At 36.2% G+C, this 18,356-nt stretch overlaps 1 protein-coding gene across 1 annotated transcript; it reads left to right on the forward strand.

Moving 5' to 3' along the window:
- The first annotated feature begins 9,703 nt into the window (after positions 1–9,703).
- LOC137656381 (TRIO and F-actin-binding protein-like) lies at positions 9,704–15,490 on the forward strand. Its single transcript, XM_068390554.1, has 2 exons — positions 9,704–9,817; positions 14,255–15,490. Exons 1-2 carry the CDS (start codon positions 9,704–9,706, stop codon positions 15,488–15,490), a joined length of 1,350 nt encoding a protein of 449 aa, XP_068246655.1.
- The last annotated feature ends 2,866 nt before the right edge of the window (positions 15,491–18,356 follow it).

Consider the following 18,356-nt stretch of genomic DNA (forward strand, 5'->3'; position numbering starts at 1 on the left):
TAAAAATGGAAAAATTCTGATTAACCATATAAATTAGATTATTACAGTTATTAAATTCAAATTATGTACCGTCAAATTATGAACAAGCTCGATCTTCATTAAGAGTTTTGAAATATTCAGACTAGCGTAATAACGTAATTAGCGTAATTAGTTCAAAAGAGATTTGCTTTACATAAGTGGACGTTACTGTAAACTTTGAAGTGTCTCCTTCACCACAGACTAAGTTGGTGGACAAGAGCCAGAATCAAACAGTTTTTTTTTTTCTGAATTTACATAAGCCAGCTTGTGACCAATTCAAGAAAACCCTTCCTCTTCCTTGTATTTGTGTTAATGTCCTCAAGAGAAAAAAAATTATAGAATGTGTGGCAAAGGGTAACAACGATCGATCACTGGTGTAAAAAAAATAAAATAAAAAAAAATCCTTCGCAATAGTTTGGAGCTTGTTATTGAATGCTTTAATCGTAAACTAATACTATGATTGTAGACAAATACTATCATTGTAAAATAATACTATGATTGTAAATAAATATAATTGCAAACCACAATCACTTAATCATAAACAAATACTGTTAATCGTAAACAAATACTTTTAATCTTAAACAAAAAGTAAGGAAAATTTGTCTGTCTCCGCATGAAAGCTTAAACTTACAAAATCTATGAGCCATTTGCGGCCGAGTAGTTTTATCTTTCATATATCCATATGCAAAGAAATGCTACAAATTACACGACTTAATATATCAAATATGCTTTATGCGCTCGGTACAGCGATAAGAAAAATTACAAAACAAAATCTTTAAGCCTTAACTCTAGAAAGAATTTCCTAGTTCAACTTAGATAATATTTAAGCCCAATTCATTCTTCGCATTCCACTCTACAATCTAAAGTTACGAGGAAGGTAGACAAAGCCAAATTAGTTCTCTTCAATCTATACCAAACCAAAAGAGATTTGAGAACTTCAACTATGTTACTTTGGGTTTTCGAAAGGAAATGGTCTGGAATTAGAAGCCTGTAAACTATTCAACCCGACATACAGTTCCCGGTTACTATACAATAAGCTTCCACGAGACATCCGGATATTTGAAAGACTTCCAAGAGGAAACTTGAGACTTCTTAGTCTGAAGGTGCTTCGATAGTGATGATCTAGCAGTGAGCGAGCAATACGCATTGCGAAATGTTAAAATGCTCACGAAGAACAAGTAGTAAATTTGGTGAAGGGGCTTTTAGCTACTGTGCGTCTAGACATTGCAATAAACAGCCAACTGAAGTGAAGGCCCTAAAGGGAGCAATTAAATTTAAGAAGAAACTAAAGACATTACTTTTCATAAGATCATATGATTTGGAAGATGCTACAATCAAAGAATTGTATTAATTATAATGAAAATGTTTCGTTAGATGATTGATATGGACCCGCCCGAAAAGTAGTTCACTCGACTTCAGTGGAGGGTTGGATTTAAACCCCAAACAAGTAAACAAGTAAGAATATCATAAAACGACCGTGGAGGTCCTGTAGAGAGTGGGGTACCCCTGCTGTACAGGCCCACATAGCAACCCTTAAAGTAAAGTTAATTACCTTGGCGGCAACCAATAGATAAACATACGAGTAAGATTGTAATTGAAGAAGAGTGTCGTGTTTGTATTCAGACGACTTTTGGACCGCTCTCTGTTTTGAGTAGTTTTTCCAGTGTTATATAGGAAAGCTACGCCTCAAAATGTAGTGAGTAACCCATGAATAGAGGTTGAATATAGTGACTGTGTTTATTGGTGTTATATCGGTGTATTGAACTATTTATAGCCCTATTATAAGTGAACACGGTCGAAAGTAACTGGCTTTCCCGAATCCCGGTCGGGGTTGGGCGACACTACCGCCATCTATTGGGGGAAAATAAACGTCAGGAAAATGGGGACGTTTTCAGCACCGCTGAGGAGGATGGACTCCTTTGGATTACAGTTTACAGTTTATCCAACTATGGAAATAGTGAGTGATGCTCTTTTTAAGAGTATGGGACTCGCCCTGGATGAAGTGATAGGTGTGCAGTCAGTGAGTAGAAATAGAGTAATAGTAAAAGTGGTACCTAGCGTATTTAAGAAACTGATGGAGAGATATGAAGACAAGGAATTCAGTTTAGACAAGAGTGGAAATGTTCAAGTTAAGAATCTAAGTTCATCCATAACATACGTATCAATAAGGAATGCACCATTCGAAATGCCAGATGATGTTTTAACTCAAGTTTTGTCGAGATATGGAAAAGTTGAGAATGTAAGAAAAAACAGGTTTTCATATGGCCCCTTTGAAGGATTATTAACAGGTGTTCGGACGGCTTCAATGCGGTTAAAGGAAAACATCCCTTCTTCTATAACTACCCATGGTTATGCTATGTCCTTTATTTATAATGGACAACTACGTACATGCTATAGATGCGGAGCAGAAGGACACATGATAAAGGATTGTGAGTATGAAATGAGTAGACCCATGTTAAGTGAAGAAGAATTCCCAGAAATCAACCAAAATAGGAGAAAGACCGGAAAGGACTTATCAGGAAGAGAAGGAAAAAAGATCCAGGAACATGAAGATATCGTAGAAGTAGAAATTGGAGATAAAGGGGAACAAGTCGAAAATCCCCAATCCGCTCTTCCAGTTGTAGAAGGAAGGAAGGGAATACCAAACGAGAAGAACGAAAAGCCTGTTAATGACGACTGCGACGATGACACAGAAGAGTATTATCGGTGTGAAGGAACTATTAAAATCACAGGAGATTGGAACATGTGAAATGAAAACTACATTAGTGGAAGCATTGGTTCACCATACAATAGATGAAGACGTTACAGAAAATGCAATAAATCTAGGAAATGATGTAGATAATATAAATGAGCGAGACAATGAGGAGGAATATACAAATGTTAATAAGTGTCAAAATACTACCGAGGAATGTGGGATTGTAAGCGAGGAAAGAGAAATCGCTGATTTGGAATTAGATGAAACTCCGGTTCTACCCAATGTTGATAAGGAAAGTGGGACTTGGCATACTAAACAGGGTGTTGGCAATGAATTACGAATAACTCTTAAAAAGGATAAGGCAATGGACACGAAAAATGTTGATGTTTCGGATGAAAGTGATTCCTCGGACAACATGTATAGAAATCGTTCTAAGAAACCAAAGCATTGTTAAATTTTTTGTTTCTATGTTCACCTTTTCCCCTTCAACACCTTGACATTCAATACATACATGTTAAATGTTGCCACAATAAATGTAAATGGATTGAATAATATAAATAAGCAGATGAAGTTAATTAATTTCATGTTTTTGTATAAACTTGATATCATTTTTATTCAAGAGCACAATATTAAAGATAGAAGTAAATTTGAATACCTAGAAAAGTATTGTCAGATTCTCATAAATTATTCTCAAAATCTTAAAGGAGGTTTAGCTATACTTGTTAATAATACATCCAATGTGGAAATTTTAAATTCAGAAATTGATGTAAATGGTTTTGTTTTAAGTGCTGTATGTAGAGTTTCAAATGATCGAATTCAACTTTTGAATGTATATGCACCCTCAGGCAGTGATAAAAAACGAGAACGAGAAAAATTGTTTGGCAATGATATTTTATATTTCTTAAGAAACAATATTAGTAATATAATAATGGGCGGAGATTGGAATAGCATTACAAGCATGAGAGATTGCTCAAATCCTGATAATGATCTTCTGTCAAAATCGCTTCTGGACCTAAAAAATAGTTTAAAATTGAAGGATGCTTGGTTTATCATAAATCACCAAACTGAACATACTTTTCTGAGAGAGAATTATGGTTCTAGACTGGATAGGTTTTATGTCAAAGATTTCCAAAATAGTATCTCTAACATTCATACAGTTCCTTTGAGTTGGTCAGATCACTGTGCTGTAAAATTATCTTTAAGATTAGAAAATATTGTAAAAATAGGGAAGGGATACTGGAAATTGAACTGTAGTATACTTGAAAATGATATCACCACAGATAATTTTACTATATGCTGGGAATTTATTCGAAGAAAGAAATGTAATTTTGACAATATAATTTTGTGGTGGGAATTTGCAAAAAATGAACTTAAGAATTTCTTCATGAAATGCTCAAAACAAGTAAATAAGCAAAAATACGGTCTGTTAAATCTGCTAAATTATCAGTTTATGCAAGAAATGGGGAAATCTAGTTTAGAGCCTGGTAATCTTGATATTGCAAATCAGTTAAAATCAAGAATAAATTATATTCAAAATGAAATATGTGAAGGTATAAAGGTAAGGGCTAAGGTTGAAAACCATTTGAAAGGAGAGCAGGTATCGGCATATCTACTTGGAAGAGAGAAAGGGGCAAGAGGTTTTTTAAGTAAGATAAAGAGAGATGATGGGAGTGAAATAACAAGCCCAAAAGCCATTATGGATTATGTGAGAGAACATTTTGAGAATTTATTCAGGAAAGAAGAATGTGATATGGATAGGCAAAATGAATTCTTGAATATTATAGAGAAAGTTATAGGAGATGAACATAATACAATATTAACAAAAACAGTAAGTGAAACAGAAGTGTTAGACGCCATTCGGGGCATGAAAAATGGCAAAAGCCCGGGGATAGATGGATTGCCGGTTGAGTTTTATAAGAAATGTTGGAATATTGTCAAAGGAGATTTTATTGAAATGATAAAGTTTGTATTCCGGAACAAGAATGTTTCAAAGATGAACAATGGGGTTATATCCATCATACCTAAAGAAGGGGATTTAGATATAATTAATAACTGGAGACCTTTGACAATGTTAAATGTTGATTTTAAGATAATAACAAGAATTATATCAAGACGGATTAAAAAGGTCTTACATTTGATAATATCACAGGAACAATTTTGTTGTGTTGAAAATAGATCAATCAACAATCTGAACTTTTTTATTAGAGATTTAATATTCTATTTAAATGGAAGTAACACAAATGCAGCCTTGATGAACTTGGATTGGTCAAAGGCCTTTGATCGTGTTGATCATAATTTTCTATTTAGAATACTGCAAAGCTTTGGGTTTGATAATGATGTTGTTAATTGGATTAAAATGTTATATTCAGGTGCTGAAAGTGTATTATGTATAAATGGTCATATCTCTGGCCCTTTTCCTGTCAATAAATCTGTAAGGCAAGGTTGTCCATTATCTATGATGTTGTTTATCATTTATCAGGAAGTATTTTACAGAATGATTAAGAAGAGGTTGTGTAATTATGGTTTACAATTGCCAAATGATTTGCATGTATTATTGCTTGGTTATGCAGACGACTCTGTTATAATTATTACTTGTGATATGGCACTAAAGGAATGTTTCAATGTTATCAGAGTATGAGAACGCTTCAGGTGCAGTTCTCAATAGAGGTAAAACTTCCATTTTTGGTCTTTGTAACTGGAAAGAGAGGGTAATATGGATAGATTATGGTTTAAATGTATTGAAAAGTTGTTGTAAAATTTTAGGCATATATCATAGCAACGATTATCAACAGAGTCTAGATTTGAACTGGAATATATTAGAAAGTAACATAAATAAAATCATTGGGATCTATCATAGCCGAAAATTAACAATGTTTCAAAGAGCAATAATTGTAAATTGTAAAATTCTTGCAAAATTGTGGTATACGGTACATGTATACCCAGCTCCAATAGATTATGTAAAACGAATTCAGAAAAGTATTTTCAAATATTTGTGGAGCAGCAACTGTGAACCTGTTGCAAGGAAAACTATGTTTTTGTCAAAATTAAGAGGTGGCTGTGGAATTATTGACATCCAGTGTAAAGCAAGGTCAATCATGTTTAGTACATTTCTAAAATGTTTAAAAGATCGTTGTTTTGGTTACCAAATAATTATTTATTATTGTAAAGTCAGAGCAACCTACCTTATAGAAAATGAATGCCAATATCAGGATTGCACTATTTTTACACCAAGTTTTTATGAAAGTATGATAAATATATTACGAAGTGTTATTAAGTTGACCTCTTATCCCCAGATAAGAACGAAAGTGGTATATGAACATTTAATGAAAAACAGTGAATATGTTCCAAATATTGAAAAAATGTATCCACTATTCAACTGGAAACTAATTTGGGAACATGTAAATAATAAGTATATAGAGAATAAAAGTAGAGAAATTTTGTTTAAGTATGTTCATGAAATTTTAAGTACAAATGATAGGCTAGTTATGATGAAAATAAAAGATGTTAAGGAATGCGGTTGTGGATACATAGAAACTAACATGCATTTGGTATATTTCTGTCCTTTGGTTAAGAATTTGTTGTCCTGGGTATTCGAATTGCTTAGAAAATGTTGTAAATTGAAAACTAATAACAGGTTAAGGATTATAAAACTAGATTTTGAAGCTAATTCAAACAGAGATGAAAATACAGCAATGGTAATAATAGCAGATTTTATTTCAAGTATCTGGATGGCAAGACAATTGGGAATAAGTGCTGAACAGCAAATTATTAAGTGTATAAAGAATAGACTGTTAAACACATTTAATGTAAATATTATTGGATATAAGAATCGTGTTAAAAATATTTTCACAAATCAGTATGTTTCTAACTTGAAAACATATTTAGAAAAATAATAAAATAAAAATGTAATTTTATCATATAATAGATGTTATAATGTATATACAAAAATGTAAAATATAATTTGTTAAGGAATATTTCATTATAAAAGGAAAAAAATGTATGTTAAGAAAATGTGATTGTATTTTCATAATAAAAGATAAAAAAAAAAGTAAGATTGTAATCATGATAAATATATATTAAGAGTAAGATTGTATCTAATTACACAGAAACAGATTGAACTACTATCTATTAATTATACTTAGGAGAATGTTTAATCTATATTTAATAGCTATCCCAGTTCTCAAAAACAAAGGAAAAAAAATGAATAAAAAAATTCCTGTATGTATTGGTTTCAATATTATGAGTAAGATTGTATTCATGATATCTTTAATTACAAAGTTCCAATCACCGCTTTATATATTAAACTAGTATGTATTAGCTACTCATACTTAGGAGAATGATAAATGGCTATCCTTCAGTTCTCAAGCTATCCTACACTCTAAAAAAAATCCCAATATTGCATTTGATTTCCTGTATGTATTGGCTTTAAAAAAAATCCCAATATTGCATTTGATTTCCTGTATGTATTGGCTTCAGTATTAGCGAATGAAGTTTTTCACATTATGATCGGGAGCATTTTTTCCGAATTGCGTTACTATGGTTAAACACACATACTGAAGAATTTTTCGTTTTAAATCAAGGAACAAAAAAATTAAAGAGTACATGGGGTCAAAATGAGAAGTCACAAAATTATCGAGCTCCGTTGAAAGGCAAAGTCTATCTTATTTTGAATTCCTGCTTTGCGTGTCGGTCGAGTTTATAGACTATAAAATCCTTGCTCAGTCAAGCATTAAAAGCAAACATAGGAGGAAAGGCTGTGTCCCTACCCGTCTCCACCGGGTTCGAATAGTCAGCTAGTTTACACCAGGACTAATTAATCCTGGTTTACAGAGCAGCAGCATATACAGACGATGGAGTGACTGTATTATTATTATTACCTTTATTACTAGCTAAGCTACAACCCTACCTGGAAAAGCAGGATGCTATAAGCCCAGGGTCTCCAACAAGGTATCCGGTCAAATTGCCTAACGACCAAGTCACCTAGTATCTACTGTAGAGCCAAGTCACCTAATAACAAACGAACCACTTTGTTTATGTCGTCAGCATCACCATCATCTACACCTATTGACACAAAGGGACTCTTGTTGGATTTCGCCAGTCTCTATCTTGAACTTATAATTTGATACTTCTCCATTCACCATCTACCTCACGCTTCATACTCGTCCGCCATTTAGGCCTGGGTCTTCCAACTCTAGGGCCTTGCGAGGCCCGGTTGGAAAGTTTTGTGAACTAATCTCTCTTGGAGAGTGCGAAGAGCATGTCAAAACCATCTAAATTTACCCCAAACCATGATCCCGTCCAAATGTGACACTAGTAATATCTCCTAGTAGTTTAAGTACACCTAATCAAATAAACAAGATTCAGAAAAGGCTTCTGATCACACCGATGTCAAGCACTTAATCCTTGGACACCAGCAAAAGTATATATGCCCCACTAAAAGAAATGTTAGGTTTTAATTAGTGGTTTATACACAGTAGTTCTTTAGGATCACCTTTACTTCGGGAAAAGAAAAGAAAAATTTAGACTATAGTGCATCGATAGTTTTAAGAGATGAAATATGATTAAGAAACAGAAATCTTCAAACTAGCGAGTTACTTTTAAGAGCAAAATTAAAATTCTTTACCTCCAGAAAACGGGCGAATAGTTTAAAATTCACATTCATCAAGAATTCAAGTCAACATAAAAAATGGAAACGGGGAAAAAAAGAAGGAAACACCAAACAATAAGGATACCATGGCAAAGAATAAAGTTAACATAACAAAAAAAAAGAGGAAACACAGCAAAAGATCAAGGAAGTACGCAAAAAAAAAAAAAAAAAAAAAAAAGTTAGCAGCAAAAAGTAAAGTTAATTTTTTTTTTCAAGTTTCTTGTCTTGAAACCCCCTCAGCGACCCAATAACCTAACGAGCCTTCTATATTGTGGGTAAGAAGCGGGTGGGGGGGGGGGGGGGTAGTGAGAGAACAACTGCCTAATATACCGATTGATATTAATTACACCAGCTAAATTTATTCTATTGCCCTTCCTGTAGAAGATTGATAGACAAAATACAGCAATACGATCTTGACCAACCTATAAAAGAACTAATTGGTTGAACAACACAGAAAGAAAGATAATCAGTACACAAAGAAATATATCTCAATTGGGCCGAAGACCAGAAAGATCGTCTACAACTTGATGATTGTGGGTCTTAAAAATCTCATGTTAAATTACGTGGTGAATTTAAATAAACCAGGAAATTCCCGAGTAAAAAAAGCGCCTCTTCAGTTCTACCAAGATCATTACAATAAGTCAAGAAAACACTTAAAGATTTGCATTAAAAAACTGTAAATGCCTGGCAACATTTATTCCAGGATTTTTACAGTTTAAAAAACTAATATATTGACACGAGGGAGTGATATTCGGGTCACCAACCAGTGAAATATTAGAACAAAGTATGGTAAAACTACAGTCGCCCTTATTTTAATGAAATACGGCTGAGAACTGTATATTTTTAGGGTGAATTTCCGACGAAGATTATTTTTTTTTTTTTTTTTTAAATAGTGTAGTTAACGATGCCAAGAATGCATTTCTGTAGTCGCTCCCCTTTCCCAAAAGAAACTGCCTCTAACCATCGTAAGCTTCTAGAGCAGAGAGGAACTTTACAAGTAGTTCTCAAAGTAAAAATATGAGTAGTGGTTTCCACTCCTTATACATCCCATTGTTGCGCCTCGACGAATACACCCCAATATCTACGTCCCCATGAATACACCTAAAAGTCTACAAAACCGACGAATACACCCCTACGTCTACACCCCTACGTCTAAACCCCAATAAATAAACCCAAATGTAAACACCCCCCGAAAACACCCCAATGTCTACACCCCAACGAATAAACCCCAATGTCTAGACCCCCACAAATAAACCCCAATGTCTAGACCCCCACAAATAAACCACAATATCCACACCCCCATGAATAAACTCCAATGTCTACACCCCAACGAATAAACCGCAATGTCTACACCCCAACGAATAAACCCCAATGTCTACACCCCACAAATAAACTCCAATGTCTACACCCCCAACGAAGAAACACCAATGTCTACACCCCCACAAATAAACACCAATGTCAACACCCCAACGAATAAACACCAATGTCTACACCCCCACAAATAAACACCATTGTCTACACCCCCGCAAATAAACTCCAATGCCTACACCCCCAACGAAGAAACACCAATGTCTACACCCCCACAAATAAACTCGAATGTCTACACCCCCAATGAATAAACCCCAATGTCTACACCCCCAACGAATAAACCCCTATGTCTACACCCCCACAAATAAACTCCAATGTCTACACCCCAATGAATAAACCCCAATGTCTACACCCTCAACGAATAAACTCCAATGTCTACACCCCCAACGAATAAACCCCAATGTCTACACCCCCCAACGAATAAACCCCAATGTCTACACCCCTAACGAATAAACCCCAATGTCTACACCCCATAAATAAACCCCAATGTCTACACCCCAACGAATAAACCCCAATGTCTACACCCCAACGAATAAACCCCAATGTCTACACCCCAACGAATAAACCCCAATGTCTACACCCCAACGAATGAACCCCAATGTCTACACCCCCAACGAATAAACCCCAATGTCTACACCCCACACAAATAAACTCCAATGTCTAAACCCTCAATGAATAAACCCCAATGTCTACACCCCGACAAATAAACCCCAATGTCTACACCCCCAACGAATAAACTCCAATGTCTACACCCCCACAAATAAACCCCAATGTCTACACCCCCAACGAATAAACCCCAATGTCTACACCCCACACAAATAAACTCCAATGTCTAAACCCCAACGAATAAACCCCAATGTCTACACCCCCACAAATAAACCCCAATGTCTACACCCCCAACGAATAAACTCCAATGTCTAAACCCCCAACAAATAAACACCAATGTCTAAACCCCCAACAAATAAACACCAATGTCTACACCCCAACGAATAAACCTCAATGTCTACACCCCCACAAATAAACCCCAATGTCTACACCCCCACAAAAACTCCAATGTCTACACCCCAACGAATAAACCCCAATGTCTACACCCCAACGAATAAACCCCAATGTCTATACTCCCACAAATAAACCCCAATGTCTACACCCCCACAAAAACTCCAATGTCTACACCCCAACGAATAAACCTCAATGTCTATACCCCCACAAATGAATCCAATGTGTACACCCGCACAAATGAACTTCAATATCTACACCCCCACAAATAAACTCCAATGTCTACACCCCCACAAATAAACCCCAATGTCTACACCCCCACAAATAAACCCCAATGTCTACACCACAACGAATAAACCCCAATGTCTACACCCCAACGAATAAACCCCAATGTCTACACCCCAACGAATAAACCCCAATGTCTATACCCCCACAAATAAACCCCAATGTCTACACCCCCACAAAAACTCCAATGTCTACACCCCAACGAATAAACCTAAATGTCTATACCCCCACAAATGAATCCAATGTCTACACCCCCACAAATGAACTCCAATATCTACACCCCCACAAATAAACCCCAATATCTACACCCCCACAAATAAACCCCAATATCTACACCCCCACAAATAAACTCCAATGTCTACACCCCAGCGAATAAACCTCAATGTCTACACCCCTACAAATAAACCCCAATGTCTACACCACCACAAAAACTCCAATGTCTACACCCCAATGAATAAACCCCAACGTCTATACCCCCACAAATGAATCCAAAGTCTACACCCCCACAAATAAACTCCAATATCTACACCCCCACAAATAAACCCCAATGTCTACACCCCCACAAAAACTCCAATGTCTACACCCCAACGAATAAACCCCAATGTCTACACCCCCACAAATGAATCCAATGTCTACACCCCCACAAATAAACTCCAATATCTACACCCCCACAAATAAACCCCAATGTCTACACCCCCACAAAAACTCCAATGTCTACACCCCAACGAATAAACCCCAATGTCTATACCCCCACAAATGAATCCAATGTCTACACCCCCACAAATAAACTCCAATATCTACACCTCCACAAATAAACTCCAATATCTACACCCCCACAAATAAACCCCAATGTCTACACCACCACAAAAACTCCAATGTCTACACCCCAATGAATAAACCCCAACGTCTATACCCCCACAAATGAATCCAATGTCTACACCCCCACAAATAAACTCCAATATCTACACCCCCACAAATAAACCCCAATGTCTACACCCCCACAAAAACTCCAATGTCTACACCCCAACGAATAAACCCCAATGTCTACACCCCCACAAATAAACTCCAATATCTACACCTCCACAAATAAACTCCAATATCTACACCCCCACAAATAAACCCCAATGTCTACACCCCCACAAAAACTCCAATGTCTACACCCCAACGAATAAACCCCAATGTCTACACCCCCACAAATAAACTCCAATATCTACACCCCCACAAATAAACCCCAATGTCTACACCCCCACAAATAAACGCCAATGTCTACACCCCCACAAAAACTCCAATGTCTATACCCCAACGAATAAACCCCAATGTCTATACCCCCACAAATGAACTCCAATGTCTACACCCCCACAAATAAAGTTCAATATCTACACCCCCACAAATAAACTCCAATGTCTACACCCCAACGAATAAACCCCAATGGCTACACCCCAACGAATAAACCCCAATGTCTACACCCCCACAAATGAATCCAATGTCTACACCCCCACAAATAAACCCCAATGTCTACACCACCACAAATAAACCCCAATATACACACTCCTAATGAATAAACCCCATTGTACACCATGTGAATTATACCACATTACTATACAGTATACCTTCCGAATGAACCCACATCGCTTTGCATGCACACTAATCCCCCGTCAAATATTGCTTTACACCCACACGAATACACAGCATTGTCCTACACCCACACGAATACAGAGCATTGTTCTACACCCACACGAATACAGAGCATTGTTCTACACCCACACGAATACAGAGCATTGTTCTACACCCACACGAATACACAGCATTGTTCTACACCCACACGAATACACAAGCTTTAAAAAAAAAAAATAGTGTCCACCGCGAGTTTAAGAATCCGTATCACAGTTTTAAAAATAGCTTGCGGTTTTCATCATCATTGGCTTTTCGAGTAATGTTCCACGGCAAATATTCCTCCAGACACACCATTCGTAATATAACGTAATAAATTTGTAAGATTACGAATATTTAAGTGGAACCCCCCGTGAATAAATTCTAGTAATCCCATGAACAAATATGAGCAAATCAAAATAAATTAGAGTACACCCAGGAATGTATCTGTAAAACGCATCAGTAAAAAAGTACCCATACATAAAACCAGGAATAATCAAAGTACACACGAGAATAAATTAGAATACACTCAGGACTATATCTGTAAACCCAGGAATATATCTGTAAACACATCAATAAACCAGGACCCATAAATAAACCCAGCAATAATCATAGTACACCCAGGAATAAATTATTAAACACCAAGGAATAAATTATAGTACATCTAGGAATATATTTAATCATCAATAAACCAGTACACAGACCCAGGAATAAGTTAGAATACACCCAGGAATAAGTTAGAATACACCCAGGAATAAGACCCAGGAATAAGTTAGAATACACCCAGGAATAAGTTAGAATACACCCAGGAATAAGTTACAATACACCCAGGAATATTTCTAAACTTATCATTAATCAATACCCATAAATTAACCCGAGAATAATTAGAATATACCCAGGTATAAATTAGAATACACCCAAGATTAAATTTGAGTACACCCAGTAATATATCTAAACATCAATAACCCAAGGAATAACGAAAGTACATACAGGAATAAATTAAGAGTACACCCAGGAATAACCAAAGTACACCCAGGAATAAATTAGAATACCCCCAGGAATATATCTAAACACAATAGATTAGTACACATATTAAGAGTAAATACATGAAGAAATTAAGAGTAAAATCATAAATTCTATTAAAGCCATTAATATATTCGATGAAGACCCATAGAAAATAAATTTATAGGAAACCCAAATAAATTACTGTAAACTCAAAGTCTAGTAAACCCATAAATAAATCAAAAGTATACGTATTAGAGTGAACTCAAAAATGGAGTCCGTGAACATGGATGAATGAATGAATGGATAAGCGTGGATGAAAGACTGTAAGCTTATAAATAAATTAGTGCAAATCCATAATTAAGAGTAACTAAAGCTCTCCAGTAAAAGTCTGACAACCTAAAGCTCTCCAGTAAGAGTCCAGACAACCCAAAGCTCTCCAGTAAAAGTTCAGACAACCCAAAGTTCTCCGGTAAGAGTCCTGACAACCCAAAGCTCTCCAGTAAGAGTCCAGACAACCCAAAGCTCTCCAGTAAGAGTCCAGACAACCCAAAGCTCTCCAGTAAGAGTCCAGACAACCCAAAGCTCTCCAGTTAAGAGGCCAGAGAACCCAAAGCTCTCCAGTTAAGAGGCCAGACAACCCAAAGCTCTCCAGTAAAAGTCCAGACAACCCACAGCTCTCCAGTAAAAGTCCAGACAACCCACAGCTCTCCAATAAAAGTCCAGACAACCCAAAGCTCTCCAGTAAAAGTCCAGACAACCCAAAGCTCTCCAGTAAAAGTCCAGACAACCCAAAGCTCTCCAGTAAAAGTCCAGACAACCCAAAGCTCTCCAGTAAAAGTCCAGACAACCCAAAGCTCTCCAGTAAAAGTCCAGACAACCCAAAGCTCTCCAGTAAAAGTCCAGACAACCCAAAGCTCTCCAATAAAAGTCCAGACAACCCAAAGCTCTCCAATAAAAGTCCAAACAACCCAAAGCTCTCCAGTAAAAGTCCAGACAACCCAAAGCTCTCCAGTAGAAGACCAGACAACCCAAAGCTCTCCAGTAGAAGACCAGACAACCCAAAGCTCTCCAGTAGAAGACCAGACAACCCAAAGCTCTCCAGTAGAAGACCAGACAACCCAAAGCTCTCCAGTAGAAGACCAGACAACCCAAAGCTCTCCAGTAAAAGTCCAAACAACCCAAAGCTCTCCAGTAAAAGTCCAGACAACCCAAAGCTCTCCAGTAAAAGTCCAGACAACCCAAAGCTCTCCAGTAAAAGTCCAGACAACCTAAAGCTCTCCAGTAAAAGTCCAGGCAACCTAAAGCTCTCCAGTAAAAGTCCAGGCAACCTAAAGCTCTCCAGTAAAAGTCCAGGCAACCTAAAGCTCTCCAGTAAAAGTCCAGGCAACCTAAAGCTCTCCAGTAAAAGTCCAGGCAACCTAAAGCTCTCCAGTAAAAGTCCAGGCAACCTAAAGCTCTCCAGTAAAAGTCCAGGCAACCTAAAGCTCTCCAGTAAAAGTCCAGACAACCCAAAGCTCTCCAGTAAATGTCCAGACAACCCAAAGCTCTCCAGTAAAAGTCCAGACAACCCAAAGCTCTCCAGTAAAAGTCCAGACAACCCAAAGCTCTCCAGTAAAAGTCCAGACAACCCAAAGCTCTCCAGTAAAAGTCCAGACAACCTAAAGCTCTCCAGTAAAAGTCCAGACAACCCAAAGCTCTCCAGTAAAAGTCCAGACAACCCAAAGCTCTCCAGTAAAAGTCCAGACAACCCAAAGCTCTCCAGTAAAAGTCCAGACAACCGAAAGCTCTCCAGTAAAAGTCCAGACAACCGAAAGCTCTCCCTTTAGATTTCGCCATACTGTGCGATAGGATTCAGAGGTTCCTAAAAATTGAGCGATTTTTCAAATTACCGTCCTGCTGGAATAAATCAAAAGCATTCGTCTTATCTCGAACTTAGTAGGTAACAGTTGAAGTTAGTCTTTGTCTTATCTCTTATCTCGCAATTATTAAGGTAACAGTTGAAGTTAGTCTTTGTCTTATCTCTTATCTCGCAATTATTAAGGTAACAGTTGAAGTTAGTCTTTGTCTTATCTCTTATCTCGCAATTATTAAGGTAACAGTTGAAGTTAGTAGAGGAACAGATCAAGATGAAGTTTTAATTCAAATATTCAAATGAACTAACTCCTACTAACCGGTTAACTAGCCAAGAATGGCGAGACAATTGGTAGAAAAGAAGTTTGAAAGTTTGTGTTTAAAGACATTCGCAGTTATGAGCAGTAAAGTTTGAAATAAATCAATTGCTAAATGTAAATAGATTACATTAATAACGTTTGAAGTATGAAGAGCTTACAATAAATCGAATAGGAAATATGAATAGATTAAAAAGTCAATACAAAGGAATTGCTTATATACGAGGAAATCAATACTTCCACACGAAAGAGAACTTTCACGAAAGACGAGAACTTTTTTATAATTGAAACACAGGTCATGGAATAAAAAAAATTTATGGAAGGCCTATGGATACAAACTTGAAAAACCCAGAATAAAAAAAAAAGGTAAAAAAAAAAAACTTTAAGAGACTAATTAATTTTTTTTTTTTTCATGAAGTATCATAAAAGCACTAAATTAACCAAGACAGCATTGACGTGAAGATCAAGGAAGTATTGACATTGAAGATAAGAGAGAGAACTATAACGCAAGCGAATTTCTACTGACCAAGAATAGGAATAGTTAGAACAAAAGTTTGATGGGCTTCGTTGGGACCTGGGAAGCCATTCGAGACAAGGAACAACATGGGAAGGAGGGTGATGGACCTAAAGTTGCACTATCAGGAGGTATCTGAATACTAGTAATGCATCTGAATACAAGTAATGCATACATCAAATAATGTGTACAAGTAATATGTAAAACAAGCAATGCAAAGTAATGCGTGCAACACTTAGTGTACAAAAAGTAATGAGTACAAGTATTAAGAAGTAATTGGTACAACACGTAATGTGTATAACAAGTAATGCGTACAAGTAATGCATAGAAGTAATGCGAAGTAAGGCATACAACACGTAACAAGTACAAAAAGTAATGGGTACAACACGTAATGTGTACAACAAGTAATGCAAACAAGTAAAGCAAAGCAATGTGTACAAGTAATGCGTACAACACGTAATGCATACAAAAAGTAATGCAAAGTAATGCGTACAACACGTAATGTGTACAACAAGTAATGCGAAGTAATGCGTACAACACGTAATGCGTACAAAAAGTAATGCAAAGTAATGCGTACAACACGTAATGTGTACAACAAGTAATACGAAGTAATGCGTACAACACGTAATGTGTACAACAAGTAATACGAAGTAATGCGTACAACGCGTAATGCATAAAACAAGTAATGCATACAAGTAATACTTAGTAATGCGTACAAGTAATACTTAGTAATGCGTACAACAAATGTGTAAAAGTAATGTGTACAACAAATGTCTACAAGTAATGCATACAATTAATACGAAGTAATGCGTACAACATTTAATGGGTACAAGTAATACGAAGTAATGCGTACATCATTTAATGTGTACATCTAGTAATGCAAAGTAATGCGTAAAACACGTAATGTGTACAAGTAAAGCGTATAAGTAATACGAAGTAATGCGCACAACAGCTAATGTGTACATCTAGCAATGCAAAGTAATGCGTACAACACGTAATGTGTACAACAAGTAATGCGTAAAAGTCATACGAAGTAATGCGTACAACACTTAATGTGTACATCTAGCAATGCAAAGTAATGCGTACAACACTTAATGTGTACAACAAGTAATGCGAAGTAATGCGTACTTCAAGGTATGCGTACAAGTACTGCGTACAAATAATGCGTCCAAGTCAGACACCAAATCATGTTTTGCCAATACACAAAGACAGCCAGTTTTGAACTTTAAATAAACTTAACCTTTACCTATATAAATGAAAAAAAAAAAAAAAAAAGATGAAAGGTACCACTTGATCAAACAATAAAAAAGTTTTAATTTCGATTTGGAAGAAGTGCTAACTCGCACTTAAAATTCTTACGGATTTTCCTTTCAGTTACATAAATTTTCCTGTTAAAAAAAAAAAAAAAAAAAAAAAATTTTGTAACTTTTATATACCACGTAATTTCCAAATACAACAAAAATTACTACGCACGTCATTTTCATGTGTGCAACACAAAATCTTAAGCTTAACCCTTCTATTACGTAAAATATGCTGCACCATAACTCGTTATTAGGATTTTCCACTTAAAATTACACAAATATTGGTACCAGGCAATTACATACCTTTGTGTACCACATTTTCCACCTATAATTACATACATTTTTGTACCACACAAATGCATAAATATTTGCACCACAACACATAACTGTTCAAAAACTGTTTAAAACACGATACAAGCAACAAAATGAAATAATAAAGGGTATTCTACCTTTTGAGAAATTTGATACCAAAGGGATTATAATTACCTGGTCGTGTAGAAATGCAACGAGGTCACAGTACCGCATATTTGGAAACCAACGAGCCTTCAGTTCCACAGATTTATATTCTCCGATGCCTCAAATTATCTCAGAGTTTACGCGATTAATTTCACTAGAAGTTCCTCTACTCGGTAACAATCTATCTTGCTGTATCGGACCACCTCATCACAATTCCAAAAGTAGTAGAACATTTTGGTGCCTGTCTGGATAC

This window comes from Palaemon carinicauda, chromosome 17 (assembly GCF_036898095.1).
Source record: "Palaemon carinicauda isolate YSFRI2023 chromosome 17, ASM3689809v2, whole genome shotgun sequence".
Lineage (NCBI taxonomy): Eukaryota > Metazoa > Arthropoda > Malacostraca > Decapoda > Palaemonidae > Palaemon > Palaemon carinicauda.